The sequence below is a fragment of the Macaca mulatta genome, chromosome 13 (assembly GCF_049350105.2).
Source record: "Macaca mulatta isolate MMU2019108-1 chromosome 13, T2T-MMU8v2.0, whole genome shotgun sequence".
Classification (NCBI taxonomy): Eukaryota; Metazoa; Chordata; class Mammalia; order Primates; family Cercopithecidae; genus Macaca; species Macaca mulatta.
In genome coordinates this window covers 77715846-77733105 of record NC_133418.1, presented here as the reverse complement: position 1 = coordinate 77733105, position 17260 = coordinate 77715846, and the positions used below count along the sequence as shown (strand labels likewise).

General features: G+C 41.3%; 1 protein-coding gene across 1 annotated transcript in view; it reads right to left on the bottom strand.

The window, feature by feature from the left end:
* STPG4 (sperm-tail PG-rich repeat containing 4) overlaps nt 1–17260 on the bottom strand; it is a 64207-nt gene that overhangs the window by 16552 nt on the left and 30395 nt on the right. Inside the window, exon 7 of the mRNA XM_077958643.1 lies at nt 2746–2838. Within this exon, the coding sequence (XP_077814769.1) occupies nt 2746–2838 (93 nt within the window). The remainder of the gene's footprint in view (nt 1–2745; nt 2839–17260) is intronic.

Sequence of the window (17260 nt, the reverse complement as noted above, 5' to 3'; positions counted from 1 at the left end):
CAATTAAAGGGGAGGAGTGAGGGGAGGAGAAACTACAAATGAAAGTTTTCTTTTGTCCAGTTCTCTTGGATGAAAATGATTAGGATTTGTTGCTCTTAAAACCATGCTGGTGTGAGTGAACCGCACATTTTGGTCTTGGGATTTGTGAGGCTTGGTCCTTACCAAGGAGCTAAAAGTGAATGGTGTCTGGTAGAAGTTTTCAACACAATGTTTTTCTGTTGGTAAAAAAGTGGCCCTAATTTTTACTTATGGTAGAACATGTCCTCTGGCATCTACCCCAAAAGGCACATGTAGATACTCTCCTCATAGACTTTCCCATGGACAGAAAAATGATGCTCATCCATCACCAATGATTCAGTTATTTCGAAAATAACTGAAATCACCAATAAGTATACAACTTTACACTGGTAATGTGAAGATTAAAAATCATTTTCCAACCAAATTCCTTACCAGTTGTTTCTCCTGATAGCCGCCTACACTTGGGGACAAAATGTAATTCACCTGAATCCCTGACACAAAGAAGGCTGCATGTTTTGTGTGTGTGTTTTTTTTTTTTTTTTTTTTTTTTTTTTTGAGACGGAGTCTCGCGCTGTCGCCCAGGCTGGAGTGCAGTGGCCGGATCTCAGCTCACTGCAAGCTCCGCCTCCTGGGTTTGCGCCATTCTCCTGCCTCAGCCTCCCAAGTAGCTGGGACTACAGGCGCCCGCCACTTCGCCCGGCTATTTTTTGTAGTTTTTAGTAGAGACGGGGTTTCACTGTGTTCGCCAGGATGGTCTCGATCTCCTGACCTCGTGATCCACCCGTCTCGGCCTCCCAAAGTGCTGGGATTACAGGCTTGAGCCACCGCGCCCGGCATTTGTTTTGTTTTTAACAAGTGAGAATAGCTCCTCTATATCAAGTGGACTTTGGGCACATAAGATCCTAGAGCATTTTTAAATTCAAGCTTAATGTACTTTTGATAACTAAAAAACTAAGTAGTAATCTGCTATGCCTTCATATTGTCATTATTCATTTTTTCATAGGTTAACCTTTGAGATTTTGTTGTTGTTGTTTTGTGGTTTGATTTTGAGACGGAGTCTTGCTCTGTCACCCAGGCTGGAGTGCAGTGGCATGATCTCCGCTCACTGCAACCTCTGCCTCTCAATCAAGCTATTCTTGGGCTTCAGCCTCCCAAGTAGCTGGGATTATGGGTGTGTACCACCAAGTCCAGCTAATTTTTTTATTTTTAGTAGAGATGTGGTTTCACCACGTTGGCCAAGATGGTCTCAAACTCCTGACCTCAAGTTAGCTGCCCACCTCGGCCTCCCAAAGGGCTGGGATTACAGACATGAGCCACTGTGCCTGGCCTAACCTTTGAGATTGTAGGTATAACTGACGAAAATATTTCAGTGAGCTCATTTTCACTGATCATGTTAAAAAAGGAAAGATGGGTGCCTGTATGTATCTTTTATAACTAGCCTTATTCTCAAAAGCATTTGAAAAGACTAGGTAAATGTCTATAGGTCTCTACTATATTGCACCAGATCTACAGGTCAGATTTCTGGTGATTGTAGGTTTCATACATCTCAACGATGAGGCAGCCTATCCTAAGTCAACAGGGCTCAAATGACACCACAACCTTAGAATGCAAAACACATTTCAGAAGAATTAGAGAGTTAAAACTTTTTTGCAAATCAGAAGTACCAGCCTGGACAACATAGTGAGATCCTGTCTCTACCAAAAAAATTAGCCAGGCATGTTGACACACACCTGTTAGTTACTCAGGAGGCTGAGGAGGGAGGATTGCTTGAGCCCGGGAGGTGGAGCCTGCAGTGAGCCGAGATTGTGTCACTGCACTCCAGCCTGGGCCACAGAGCAAGACTATCTCAAAAAAAAAAAAGAAAAAAAATCAATAGTAAAAATTAGAAGAAATTAAAGTGAATATGTCTCTGGAGGGAATTTTTTAAGTAGTGGAAGAAATAAATAAGGGAAAGATACATAGATCTCATTCATTAATTCAACACATTTTTTCAGCACTATATGAGGTAGTGGGCATTGATAAATAAGGCAGACACAGTCCCTTCTTTCATGGGACATACATTCCAGAAGATGATGACAAACTACCTAATTTGATGACACAGACATTTTACATTTTAAACTTCTGTATAAATAAAATACAAGCAAAAGGAAAAATCCCTGAAAAACTTCAACAAATGTAAGTGCTAATATCTCTTAACTATATAGAGTTTATACAAATCAACAGAAACAAATACTAAAACTCTCCCCAATAGATAACTGGGCAAAGACCGTAACCAGAGTATACAGGAAGGGCCACAAGTAACTAGTTAATAAACACTAATTAGAACGCATAGCCGTAAATCAATCAAACATATTAAATTAAAACAACTGGATACCATCTTAAACTATCAAATTAATGAATATTTTAAAAATAACAATAAACGAGACATACAAATTTGGTGAAATGAGTATGCTCTTGATTGCTGAAGGTCTGTCAAAATTTATCAACAACATGTATATAATCTCTAGTAAATCCCATTTGTGACAATCCATAGAAAGTAATGCCCAAATTTAGAAAAGACTATGCATTGAGCTGAGTGTAGTGGCTCATGCCTGTAATCCTAGCACTTAGGGAGGCAGAGGCAGGAGGATAGCTTAAGTCCAGGAGTTCAAGACCTGTTTGGACAACATAGCAAGACCCCATTTTCAAAAATAAAAATAAAAATATGCCAGGTGTGGTGGCTCATACCTGTAATCCCAGCACTTTGGGAGGCTGAGGTGGGCAGATCACTTGAGGTCCGGAGTTCGAGACCAGCCTGGCCAGCATGGTGAAATCCCATCCCTACTGAAAATACAAAAAATTAGCCAGGCATGGTGGTAGGCACCTATAAAATCCCAGCTACTCGGGAGGTTGAGGCAAGAGAATAACTTGAATGCAGGAGGCAGAGGTTGCAGTGAGCCGAGATCACATGACGGCACTCCAGCCTGGGTGACAGAGCAAGACTCTGTCTCAAAAATAAAATAAAATAAAATAAAATAATAAAAATAAAAGACTGTGCATCATCTTATTACAGCATTTGTTTTTTATCTGAGTATTGAGTACCAATGTTCTTGCATGACAAAGTTGTATATGTAATCAAAAGTTATCATAACACAAATTATCCAATGAACTGACCACTTATAAAATTACATGCTATTCAAATATCCCTCCCTGCAGACAGGTTCATGCCTTTGTGAGTCAGTATCACTCCCTCATTCTTTTTTTTTTTTTTTTGAGATGGATTCTCTCTGTGTCACCCAGGCTGGAGTGCAGTGGCGCGATCTCGGTTCACTGCAAGCTCCGCCTCCCGGGTTCACGCCATTCTCCTGCCTCAGCCTCCCGAGTAGCTGGGACCACAGGCGCCGCCACCTCGCCCTGCTAATTTTTTGTGTTTTTAGTAGAGACGGGGTTTCACCGTGTTAGCCAGGATGGTCTCGATCTCCTGACCTCGTGATCCGCCCGTCTCGGCCTCCCAAAGTGCTGGGATTACAGGCTTGAGCCACCGCGCCCGGCCACACTCCCTCATTCTTAAACAATCATCCAACAATACAAAATTTTTTTTTTTTTTTTTTTTTTTTTTTTTGACAGAGTCTTGCTTTGTCACCCAGGCTGGAGTGCAGTGGTACGATCTTGGCTCACTGAAACTTCCACCTTCTGGGTTCAAGCGATTCTCCTACCTCAGCATCCTAAGTAGTTGGGACTACAGGCATGCTCCACCATGCCCAGCTAATTTTGGCATTTTTAGTAGAGACAGGGTCTCTCCATATTGCCCAGGCTGGTCTTGAACTCCTGACCTCAAGTGATCTGCCTGCCTTGGCCTCCCAAAGTGCTGGGATTACAAGCATAAGCCACCATGCCTGGCCTATTTCTTATCTTGTACAGCTTTTTGTTTTACCTGGAGTCAATTAGTGCCTCATTTTTTTTCACTTGCACATTTTGCTACATATATTTTCTTCATTTTTCCCTGTCATATCAGCTGTTCTTGTGCCACTTTTTCTTTTGAAACATTCTTTCTTGAGTTTCCTATTTTCTTTTCCTATTATATTGATTGGTTTCTCTCTCAGCTTGCTGTACAGTGGTCAACCTGGGACATTTCTTCACTACTCCTCTCCCAGATCGTATCTATTTTCTCCTGGGTCCCATGCCTTCCTCTTTCTGGATCTGCTCCTTTGTTTTACTGTATTTATCACCAGCAACATCTTTTAAAATGGTATTTGGGAGGTAATTTTTATGAGTTTTTGCATGTTGAGTCTTTGTTTTCACAATTCATTGTTAGTTTGGCTAAATATAGAATCCCAAGTTGAAAATAATGTTCCTGTTCTCATCTTTCTGAGGATGCTAATTGTATTTTTTAAAAGTCTTCCCCTTCTATTCCCAGAGTTCTATTTTCAACCGGGTTTCCATCCTTCTGTCTATCTCCATCTCTTGTTCACATTAAAAGCTTTTCTTTTTTCTTTTTTTTTTTTTTTGAGACGGAGTCTTGCTGTGTCGCCCAGGCTGGAGTACAATGATGCAATCTCGGCTCACTCAACCTCCGCCTCCTGGGTTCAAGCAATTCTGCTGTCTCAGCCTCCCTAGTTGCTCGGATTACAGGTGCACGCCGCCACACTGGACTAATTTTTTGTATTTTTAGTAGAGACGGGGTTTCACCGTGTTTCCCAGACTAGTCTCAAACTCCTGAGCTCAGGCAATCCACCTGCTTCGGGCTCCCAAATTGCTAGGATTACAGGCGTGAGCCACCACATCCGACCTAAAGGCTTTTCTTACTTGCATGGTGGAAACTCTGGGTATGTGGCTAGGATATGTTGAGATCAGACAAGTGAATGGCAAATCCAGTCTTTTTCCTAGGGTTCCCTAAGTGTTAGGATATAGTGTTCTTTCCTCTGGGTTCATTGAGTTTTTCCAGAGGATAAACTCCACCAATCTTTTGCCCAAGGGGCCCATGCCCAGGGGCTGGCCTATGCTATGGTTTGAATGTGTCCCCTCCAAAATTCAGGCATTGTCAAAGTGATAGTATTCAGAGGTGTGGGCTGTAAGAGGTGATTAGGCCCCTAGGGCTCCCTGCAGATCTAAGGAATAGAAGGATATTCAAATTGCACAAAATAGGTTTATCCCACATAAGCAGGAACTCCACTTATTTAATATTCATTGTTGTAGAGCTTCTCTGAAACTATTCTATTTCACATTTATGTCAAAATTGCTCATCTTATAAGAATCAACAGACTTATGTATTTTACAAGTTAAACATCTGTGAAAATTTCCAACACAGCAACTCTGTAAATTTTATTTTATTTTGTAGAAGGTTTTACGGAATTATCTTAAGGCTACTGTCTAAAAGCATAGCACACATGTTCCATGCACTGAAAGAACAGTTAATAATGACATAAGTGGGACACTTTCTCACATTTCTCCCTCTTTTCGATTCCTTTTCTTTCTCTCAGATACCCTAATTCTTGTCTCATTTATGTTCCTGGGAGCATGGCGGAGAAGGGGAGAGAATCTGATAGGTCACTAATGCCTTAGTATGAACTTGATCAGTATTTTCCTCCTTTTGGGAGCTTTTGCATTTAGAAGAGGACATGTGAAAAGACAAAATCCTCCACAAAACATTTCTCAACAGTTAAATCAAGGTTGATACCTGTCCGCTCTTGGGCTCTCATGCCAAAATCCTTACCTGTGGGGTTTCAGGCATTGCTGCAGTGAGTAAGATATAAATACAAATTTTCCTTCCTGGGCCCGTCAACTAATGAATACCTTATGGAAAGGCTCTTTGACCCAAAAGCTGAGAGGACACCTAGCACTTTGGTTTATTTGATTTTTGCTTAGGATATGGGCTCCAAGAAATGGGTATGGGTGTCCCTTGCCTTAACCAAGCTTTCTCTTCACCCATGCCCTCTTCTCCTTCCTCTGCCTAGGGTCGGGCACTTGCTGGGAAGCTTATCAAGCAAATGCATTGGAAAGTTTTGGAGGTGGCTGTTGGAAGAAAGAAGATGCATGTGCTTCTATTAACAGATAATGTTTTTTGTTTTGTTTTGTTTTGAAAAGGACTTTTGCTCTTGTTGCCCAGGCCGGAGTGCAATGGCACGATCTCAGCTCACTGCAGCCTCCTCCTCCTGGGTTCAAGCGATTCTCCTGCCTCAGTCTCCCAAGTAGCTGGGATTACAGGCATGCGCCACCATGCCCAGCTAATTTTGTATTTTTAGTAGAGACAGGGTTTCTCCATGTTGGTCAGGCTGGTCGTGAACTCCTGACCTCAGGTGATGTGCCTGCCTCGGCCTCCTAAAGTGCTGGGATAACAGGCGTGAGCCACCATGCCTGGCCCAACAGATAATGTTAAATTGAGTCATCAGTGTCTAATTTGGGGCGCCATGTTTCAAGTTCTGCATGTTAACCCATGTGTTCCCACATTAGCCAGACACACGCCTTGTGAATCACAGACTCTCATTTAATATGTGTAAGTTTGTGTGTGCTTGCATGTATACACATTGGTTGGATAACTGACTTTAGACTATCCCTGCCCTGTTGAAGCACAAAGACAGCATTGAGAAAATGTCTCACTTGCCTTTGTATCAACAATGCCTACTTGGCATAGGGTGTCACACACATAAGCATCCAAAATGATTTCTGCAATAGATGAAAGAACTTGCATATGAACTCATTCTACTGCAAAGGGGTCCAGTGGGGGAACCTGGCCTCATGACCAAGCCTCTGTTATCAGGGGGAAGTTGTCACTTTAGAGATAGCACAACATATATATTTATTTATTTAAAATAGAGATGAGGTCTTGCTATGTTGCCCAGGCTGGTCTTGAACTCCTGGTCTCAAGGGGTCCTCCTGCCTTGGCCTCCCAGCATGTTGGGATTACAGGGTTGAGCCACTGCACCTGGTCTGACAGCACAATATTGACTACTTGGCTTTAGGTTTTAAGTGAGTTGCTTAAGTCAGGGGTCCCCAACCCCCAGGCTTCATAGCAGGAGGTGAGGGGTGGGCAAGCAAGGGAGTGAAGCTTCATCTGTATTTACAGCCACTCCCCATCACTCGCATTACTGCCTGAGCTCTGGCTCCTATCAGATCAGCGGCAGCATTAGATTCTCGTTGGAGGGGGAACCCTATTATGAACTGCACATGCAAGGGATCTAGGTTGTGCCTTCCTTATGATTATCTAATGCCTGATGATCTGTCACTGTCTCCCATCACCCCCAAATGCGACTGTCTAGTTGCAGGAAAACAAGCTCAGGGCTCCCGCTGATTCTACATTATGGTGAGTTGTATAATTATTTCATTATATATTACAATGTAATAATAATAGAAATAAGGTGCACAATAATGTAATGCACTTGAATCATCCCGAAACCATTCCCCACCCCAACCCCGGTCCATGGAAAAATTGTCTTCTGTGAAACCAGTCCCTGGTGCCAAAAAGGTTGCAGACTGCTGCACTAAGTGGTAAGACAGCTCAAAACCCAGGTTTTGAGGTCACCAAAAAACTAACTCTTTCTCTAACCCTGACTCTATCTCTTAATAATTGTGTGACTTTGAGCAATTAATGGCCACTCTATCAAATAGAGATGATAAATTAATACCATCTCCCCAAGTTATGAGGATTACACGAGACAATCTATGTCAGTCACTGAACATTGCACCTGGCACCAGAAGACACTAAATGGACAGTAGTCAAGATCATTATCAAAGTTCACCCTAATAGATGCTGTAGTTGATTTATAAAGTTTCTTCCAGTTCTAACAATCCTTCACACTTCCATAACTATGATGTTAATTTTTAGAACAATTAAACTGAACGACAAAATCAACCAAATGAGTTTTCGTATAAAAGCTGAATGGCACATTATGATGGCCTAAGTATTGAAGCATTTATCACAAGAAGGTTTGAGACATTGTTCTCTTGGCAAACATTGCTTCTTTACCACACCCACGCTGCACGCCACCATCTCCCACTGCTGGGATCAAAAGAGTTTCCTCTCTGCAGTTCACAAGTTTATGGATCTAAACCAGATCCACAAGTCGGCTCTGGGAATGCATGTTTAAGACAGACATGAATCACAGTCCTGGGCTGTTTCTTTGCCTTGGAACATTTTCCATAAAAGTCGTCTTTTTACTTTTTCAAAGGACAGGATGTTCCAAATCAGTGAATCACTTTTATTTATAAGATGGAATGGATGAGGTGATATCAGTAAAAGTGGCAGAGTAAGCATCTCACAAAATCTCCTCCATAAAAGCAATAGAACATTTGGCAGAAATCGTCAGAATCGACTACCTTCTGCTATTTCACATACCAAGTAGATTGTCCTGCCTGAATTATTTTTCAGTTGCTCTGTACTAACAGTAAACAAATCATTATTAACTCTCAGTCTTCATTTAAAGCATGCATTTCAAAGGAAATAGAATATCATGCAGTGGAGAAAAAACTTGGTGTCCTAACTGCTCGCTGCCAAAGCCAACTGAACACAAGCATTTATCTCCATTCTTTTCCCATCAAATAAAAAAGACATAACTATTGTTATAGAACAGACTGGGGGCTGCTCACCCAGTGTAGTAAGACCAGATACCTCAAGTGAGGTTTGTAGTGGTAGAAAGGAAGGCATTTTTTTGCAGGGTACCAAGCAAGGAGGACCAGGCAACTAATGTTTAAGTCCTGACCTCTGCAGTGGCTTGCAGGTAAGAAGTTTTAAGGGTAGGGCTAAATGTGAGGAAAGGGTAGGGCTAAATGTTACAGGCAAAATTATAAATTATATATGGAGGTTATACATTGGTTTTATTTAGCCTAAAAGGGTGAGATTGCTTGAAGCAAGGGCTTACAGGTCATAGGTACATTTAAATATTTTCTGATTTGCAGTTGGATAAAAAAGAGAGGCTTGATTTAAAAATTTGGGGCCAGGCCAGGGGCAGTGGCTCATGCCTGTAATCCCAGCACTTTGGGAAGTTAAGGTGGGTGGATCACTTGAGGTCAGGAGGTCAAGATCAGCTTGGGCAATATGGTGAAACCCCTTCTCTACTAAAAATACAAAAATTAGCTGGGCGTGGTGGCCTACACCTATAATCACAGCTACTAGGGAGGGTGAGGCAGTAGAATCGCTTGAACCCGGGAGGTGGAGGTTGCAGTGAGCCGAGATCGTGCCACTGCACTCCAACCTGGGCAACAGAGAGACTCTGTCTCAAAACAAAAAACAAACAAAAAAACTGGGGGCCAGCAGAAAAGAATGTTAGCTCTGGCTTGTGGGTGTGACTTTTTCCAGGTCACACCTGGAAGAAATTTAGAATAAGAATGTGGTTAGAGTTTAGTCCCAGTTCCCCCTTATTTGACATCTATGGACCAGGCATATTCATTTGGTGGGGGTCCAGGTTTCAGTCATACGTTAAGATGTCATCTTTATTTCCTATAGGGGTAGTAAACATCCTGTGATTTTAGTGTTCTTGGCTATGGTTTTTAGCTACTGTTATCTTTTTGTTATTGTTTATTTACTTCTCAGAGCTAGTTATTAATAGGTATCTGAAATTTTTTTGAAGGAATTTAAAATATAAAAAACATTTATGTTTGGGGGGCATCCAGGTCCCTAAGAGGGGGTTCCTGTTCTATCTCACCCTACCCTGCAACACACACCTATACATACACATACACAGAGAGCCAAGAGAAGACACAACAGTCAACATGAGATGATGACATATTTTTGGAAGATGTGAAGCAATTTGGAGGAATAGTAGCTGACCTGGCAGGGTAGAGAAGGCAGAAGCCTAAATCCTTGCAGAGGACTTGCCAAGGAGAAGCAAGCTGATTTGCTCCACAGAACACAAGAAAAGCTGGGGAATTTAAGGCAACCGGCACCTGTGAGTTGGGGGTGGGGGTAGATCTGAAAGCAGAAGGTCTGGTTGAATATTTTTACTTCAGGGCCCTGTCTCCCCTCACCCCTAGCTGTCAGGCAACCCCCCTTCCCACATCCCTACAGGAGACAGGGAGTTTAGTTCTGAGGAGACTGCAGCAGAGATCTGAACTCAGGCCCCAAGCACTGTGAGGATGTGGGCCTTTACTGAAAACTGTAATTAAGTGAACTTCTACACACTGAATGATGAGACCACCAGCCCCTCCCTCCACTCAGCTCCCAGAACACTGATAACTGGCTTAAGCAGGAAGCTGATGAGTCGTTTTGAATCAACTGATGTATCCTAGAAAAAAGACCTACAGATACGGATATTTATGGGCTATCAAAGGAAAAGCCAGGTCCTTATCCCACCCATCCAGTATGAAACCCACCTGGAGATAATCCCCACCTGTATTCATTCACTATGGCTGCTATAACAAATTACTACAAATTTGGTGTCTTAAACAAACAGAAATTTATTCTCTCATAGTTCTAGGGTCTGAAGTCTGAATTAGTTTCACTGGGCTAAAATTACGTGTCAGCAGGGCCATGCTCCCTCCAGAGGCTCTGAGGGAGAAGCTGTTCTTTGCCTCTTTTAGCTTCTAGTGGCTGCCAGCATTTCTTGACTTGTGGCTGCACCACTGTAATCTTTGCTTCTATACGTATTACCCTCTCCTTGTGTGTGTGTGTGTGTGTGTGTGTGTGTGTGTGTGTGTAATCTCATTCTGCCCCCACCCTGGAGTACAGGATAATCTCCCCATCCCAAAATCCTTAACCACATCTGTAAAATCTCTGCCATATGAGGTAACATCCATAGATTCCAGGCATTAGGACATAGACATATTTTGGGGGGCTATAATTTAGCCTTCTGTACCACCCACGTACAGAGAGCTTTCAATCAGCCTTTTAGTCTCTCACACTTAAATGTTAGTGAGATCAAAAGATTTTTCACCTTTACTGGATATCTGAATTTCTTATTTATGAATTGTCTATTTATGTCCTTTATCTGTTTTACTTTTCTGTTGTTTTTCCTATAGATTGTTATGATAATTTTATAGATAATGCTATTAATCCTTTATCTGCTAGGGATGTTGAAAATACTTTTCCTAGATTACATTTGCCTATTAACTTTGTTTGCAGTTTGTTTTCTGATACACAAAAAGTTTTTAATGTTATATAATCAAATCTAGTATTTCTTTTCCTTTGAAATTTCTTCCATTGCTATTATCTCAGAAAGTTTGCTTATCCTTAGATATATACTAATATATTTTTCTCCTGGTTTAATGGCTTCAAAAGTATCTAATTCTTTAATCAACATGAAATTTATTTTAATGTGTGCTATGAAGTGAGAATCTAACACCTTTTCCAAGTTATTTAATAATAAGTTATCTAACATATCTTTTCCTTTCCCTACTGACTTGTCATACCATCTTTATCAAATGTAAAAATCTTATATTAATATATTCTAGGATCTGTTTCTGAGCTCTGTTCAGTTATCTCAATTTTTTTTTGCAGATGTTTGCTATGTGGTCTTTTTTGATCCTGAGTTTGTAACTACAAATAAATAAATAATTATAGTGCATCAAACTATCCCAAAACAATTTTATATTTTCTTTCTGTTTTTTTTTTTTTTTGAGTCTGAGTCTCACTCTATTGCCCAGGCTGGAGTGCAGTGGTGTGATCTTGGCTCACTGCAACCTCTGCCTCCTGGGTTCAAGTGATTCTTCTGCCTCAGCCTTCTGAGTAGCTGGGATTACAGGCGGAAGCCACCATGCCCAGCTAATTTTTGTATTTTTAGTAGAGACGGGGTTTCACCATGTTGGCCAGGCTGGTCTCGAACTCCTGATCTCAAATGATCCACCTGCCTCAGCCTTCCAAAGTGCTGGGATTACAGGCGTGAGTCACTGTGCCTGGCCAATTTTATATTTTCTTATTCTTTCAGATGATTTATATAATTATTTATTTTTTTGACATCCTACTGACGAGCTACTTATCTAAAAGAGTTCATTTTTTTTAAATCATAACTCATGGTCATGCATTTGGAGATATTTAGAAATAGAAAAGCATTTTCATATCTTTAAAAGGAAAGAAAGAGATATGCTTCCTGTTTGTTAATACCATGATCTATTGAATATCTCTAGCAATTTAATTAATTGATTCACCAAATACTATGTGCCAGTCACTTGCCTAGGTGCTAGGTAGACAGGAAAGAAATCCCTGCCTTCATAAGCTTACATTCTAGTGAGGGGGAAAGATAAAAACAGGGTAGATACATTTTAAAAGGTATTGTGTCTTGACAGTGATGAATGCTATGAAGTAAACAATAAACCAAGGAAGGGGACAGCAAGTTTGAATAGGTGACTTGGGAAGACCTTCCTGAGAAAGTGGTATTTTAGTCAAGACCTAAAGAAAGTAAAGGAGGCCGGGCGCGGTGGCTCAAGCCTGTAATCCCAGCACTTTGGGAGGCCGAGGCGGGCGGATCACAAGGTCAGGAGATCGAGACCACAGTGAAACCCCGTCTCTACTAAAAATACAAAAAATTAGCCGGGCACGGTGGCGGGCGCCTGTAGTCCCAGCTACTCAGGAGGCTGAGGCAGGAGAATGGCGGGAACCTGGGAGGCGGAGCTTGCAGTGAGCCGAGATCGCGCCACTGCACTCCAGCCTGGGCGACAGACCGAGACTCTGTCTCAAAAAAAAAAAAAAAAAAAAAAAAGAAAGTAAAGGAGCCGCACATTTTCTTCTACAACTTGCCACAAATTGGTTACTAATTTCTCGTATATCTTCAGATATACTTAATGTATATATTAAATCAATAGCATTAATCATTCAGAGCTTATCTACTATGATGAGCAAAATGTGAATCTTACTATAGCAAAAGGATTCATAGTATATTTTATTTTGAAAAAATTTTATGGCTACATAGTAGGTATATATATTTATGGAGTACATGAGACATTTTGATATAAGCATACAATGTGTAATAATCACGTCAGGATAAATGGGGTATCCATCACCTCAAGCATTTATCATTTCTTTATGTTACAAACATGCCAATTATACTCTTATTTTTATTTAATTAATTAATTTATTTTTTAAGATGGAGTCTCACTCTGTTGCCCAAGCTGGAGTGCAGTGGCACGATCTCAGCTCACTACAACCTCTGCCTCCCAGGTTCAAGCGATTCTCCTGCCTCAGCCTCCTGAGTAGCTGGGATTACAGGTGCATGCCACCACACCTGGCTGATTTTTGTATTTTTAGTAGAGATAGGGTTTCACCATGTTGGCCAGGCTGGTAGGCTGGTCTTGAACTCCTGGCCTCAAGTGATCCACCTCCTTTGGCCTCCCAAAGTGCTGGGATTACAGGTACGAACCACCGTGCCCAGCCAATTTTTAAATGTACAATAAATTATTGTTGACTGTAATCACCCTGTTGTGCTATCAAATACTAGATCTCATTCAATCTAACTATATCTTTGTACCCATTAACCATCTCCACTTCCCCTTTCCCCTTCCTCCACTACCCTTCTTAGTCTCTGGTATCCATCCTTCTACTCTCTATCTGCATGAGTTTGACTCTTTTATTAATAATTTTTAGCTCCTACAAATACATGAGAACATGCAAAGTTTGCCTTTCTGTGCATGGCTTATTTCACTTAACATAATAACCTCCAGTTCTGTCCATGTTATTGCAAATAGCAGGACCTCATTATTTTTTATGGCTGTGTAGTATTTTGTTGTGTATATGTACCACATTTTCTTTATCCATTCATCTGCTAATATACACTAAGGTTGCTTCCAAATCTTGGTTATTGTGAACAGTGTCCTGCAGAAAACATGGGAGCGCAGATACCTCTTCAATATACTGATTTCTTTCCTTTAGGTATACACCCAGCAGTGAGATTGCTGGATCATATGGTAGCTCTATGTTTACTCTCTTGATGGATCTTTGTACTGTTCTTCATGGTGGCTTTACTAATTTACATTCCCACCAACAGTGTACAAGGGTTCCCTTTTCTCCACATCCTCGCCAGCATTCACTATTGCCTGTAATTTGGATATAAGTCATTTAAACTGGGATGCAATGATATCTCATTGTAGTTTTGATTTGCATTTCTCTGATGATTAATGATGTTGAGCACCATTTTATACACCTGTTGGTCATTTGTATGTCTTCTTTTGAGAAATGTCTATTCAGATCTTTTGCCTATTTTTTAAAACAGATTATCAGATTTTTTTCCTATTAAGGTTGGGCACAATGGCTTATGCCTGTAATTCCACCACTTTGGGAGGCCAAGGTGGGCAGATCGCTTGAGCTCAGGAGTTCAAGACCAGCCTGGGCAACATGGCAAGACCCCATTTCTACAAAAAATACAAAAATTTGCTGGGTGCAGTGGCATGCACCTGTAATCCCAGCTACTTGGGGGACTGAGGGGAAGGATTGCTTGCTCCAGGGAGGTCGAGGCTGCAGTGAGCTGTGTTTGCATCACCGCACTTCAGCTTGGGTGAAAAAGCAAGACCTTGTCTCAGATAAAAAGACCTTTTTCCTATTGAGTTTTTTGAGCTCTTTATATATTCTGGTTATTAATCCTTTGTCAGATGGATAGTTTGCAAATATTGTCCCCCATTATGTGGGTCATCTCTTCACTTTGTTGACTGTTTCCTTGGTTGTGCAGAAACTTTTTAACTTGATGTGATCCCATTTATCCATTTTTGCTTTGGTTGCCTGTGCTTGTGGGGTGTAACTCAAGAAATCTTTGCCCAGACCAATGTCCTGGAGTTTCTTCAATGTTTTGTTTTGATAGTTTCATAGTTTGAGGTCTTAGATTTATGTTTTGTTTTTGTTTTTTTAAACTAGAGACAGGGTCTCCTATGTTGCCCAGGCTGGTCTCGAATTCCTGGGCTGAAGGGATCCTCCTGCCTTTGCCTCCCAAAGTGCTAGGATTACATGCATGAGCCACCACACCCAGCCAGATTTAAGTCTTTAATCCATTTTGATTTGATTTTTGTAAAATGGCAAGAGATAGGGTTCTAGTTTCATTCTTCTTCATATGGATATCCACATTTCCCTGCACCATTTATTGAAGAGACTGTCCTTTCCCCAATGTGTATTCTTGGCACCTGTGTCAAAAATGAATTCGCTGTAGATATATGGATTTATTTCTGCGTTCTCTATTCTGTTCCATTGGTCTATGTGTCTGTTTTTATGCTACCATACTGTTTTTGCTACAATAGCTCTGCAGTATAATTTGAAGTCAGGTAATATGATTCTTTCAGTTTTGTTCATTTTGCTCAGGATGACTTTGGCTATTCTGGGTCTTTCGTGGTTCCATGTAAAGTTTTAGGTTTCTTTCTTCTTTCTTTCCTTCCTCTTCTTCCTCCTCCTCTTCTTCTTCCTCTTCTTCTTCTTCTTTCTTCTTTCTCTCCTTCTCCTTTTTCTTCTTCAGACACGGTCTTGTTCTGCTGCCCAGGCTGGGCTGCAGTGGCACACACATGGCTCACTGCAGCCTCAACCTCCTGGGCTCAAGTGATCTTCCCACCTCAGCCTACCTGAGTAGCTGGGACCACAGGTGCATGTCATCATGCCCAGCTAATTTTTAAAATTTTTTGTAGAGATGGAGTCTCTGTATGTTGCCTAGGCTGGTCTTGAACTCCTGGACTCAAGCAATCCTCCTGCCTCAGTCTCCCAAAGTGCTGATATTGCAGGCATGAGCCACTGCACCTGCCCTCAGATTATTTCTTGTTGCTCATTAATGTCCTTTCCTTTCAGAATTTGAAGAACTCCCTTTAGCGTTTCTTGTAGGACAGGTCTGGTGTTGAAATGCCTTAGCTTTGGTTGTCTGGGAAAGTATCCTTCACATTTTAAGGATTTTTTACCGACTATACTATTCCAGGATGTTTTTTTCTTTCAGCACTTTAAATATGTCATGTCACTCACTCCTGGGCTGTAAGGTTTCCACTGAGAAGTCCGCTGCCAGATGTATAGGTGCTCCATTCTATGTTATTTTCTTCTTTCCTCTTGTGCTTTAGGATTCTTTCTTTGTCCTTGACTTTTGGGAGTTTATTAAATGTCTTGAGGTGGTCTTATTTGGGTTAAATATGCTTAGTGTTCTATAACCTTCTTGTACTTCAATATTTCTATCTTTCTCTAGGTTTGGAATGGTCCCTGTTATTATCCCTTTGAATAAACTTTCTACTTCAATCTCTCTTTAAGGCCAGTAACTCTTAGATTTGCCCTTTTGAGGCTATTTTATAGATTCTGTAAGCATTCTTCATTCTTTTTTCTTTTGTCTCCTCTGACTGTGTTTTCAAATAGCTTGTCTTCAAGCTCACTAATTCTTTTTGTTTTGTTTTGTTTTGTTTTGTTTTGTTTTGTTTTTTTGAGACAGAGTCTCACTCTGTCGCCCAGGCTGGAGTGCAGTGGCACAATCTTGGCTCACTGCAACCTCCACCTCCCAGGTTCAAGCGATTCTCATACCTCAGCCTCTCAAGTAGCTGGGATTACAGGTGTGCACCACCACACCCAGATAATTTTTGTATTTTTAGTAGAGACGAGCTTTCGCCATGTTAGCCAGACTGGTCTTGAAGTCCTGGCCTCAAGCCATCTGCCGCCTCAGCCTCCCAAAGTGCTGGAATTACAGACATGAGCCACTGTACCCCATCCAAGCTCACAAATTTTTTCTTCTGTGTGATCAGTTCTGCTATTGGGAGACTTTGATGTATTCTTCAGTATGTCAATTGAATTTTTCAGCTCCAGAGTATCTGCTTGATTTTTTTAAATTATTTTGATTTGTTTGCTAAATTTATCTGATAGAATTCTGAATTCTTTCTCTGTGTCATCTTAAATTTTGTTGCACTTTGTCAAAACAGCTATTTTGAGGTCTCTGTCTGAAAGGTCACATATCTCCGTCACTCTGGGATTGGTCACTGGTGCTTTATTTAGTTCAACTGGTGAGGTTGTGTTTCACTAGATGGTCTTGATACTTGTATGCTTGCCAATGTCTGGGCATTGTAGAGTTAGGTGTTTATTGTAGTCTTCGCAGCTGGTCTTGTTTGTACCTGTCCTTCTTGGGAAGGCTTTCCAAGTATTCAAAGGGAATTAAGCACTGTAATCTGTCTTTGGTCACTGTAGCTGCATCTGCATTAGAGGGCACCCCAAGCCTAGTAATTGTTGTGATTCTGGTAGACTTGTAGAGGTACTGCCTTGGTTGTCTTGGATAAGATCTGAGAGAGTTCTCTGGATTACCAGGCAGAGACTCTGGTTCTCTTCCCTTCCCTTCCCCCAAACAAACGAAGTCTCTCTTTGTACTGAGATGGCTAAAGCTGAGGGAGGGGTGACACAAGCACCTCTATG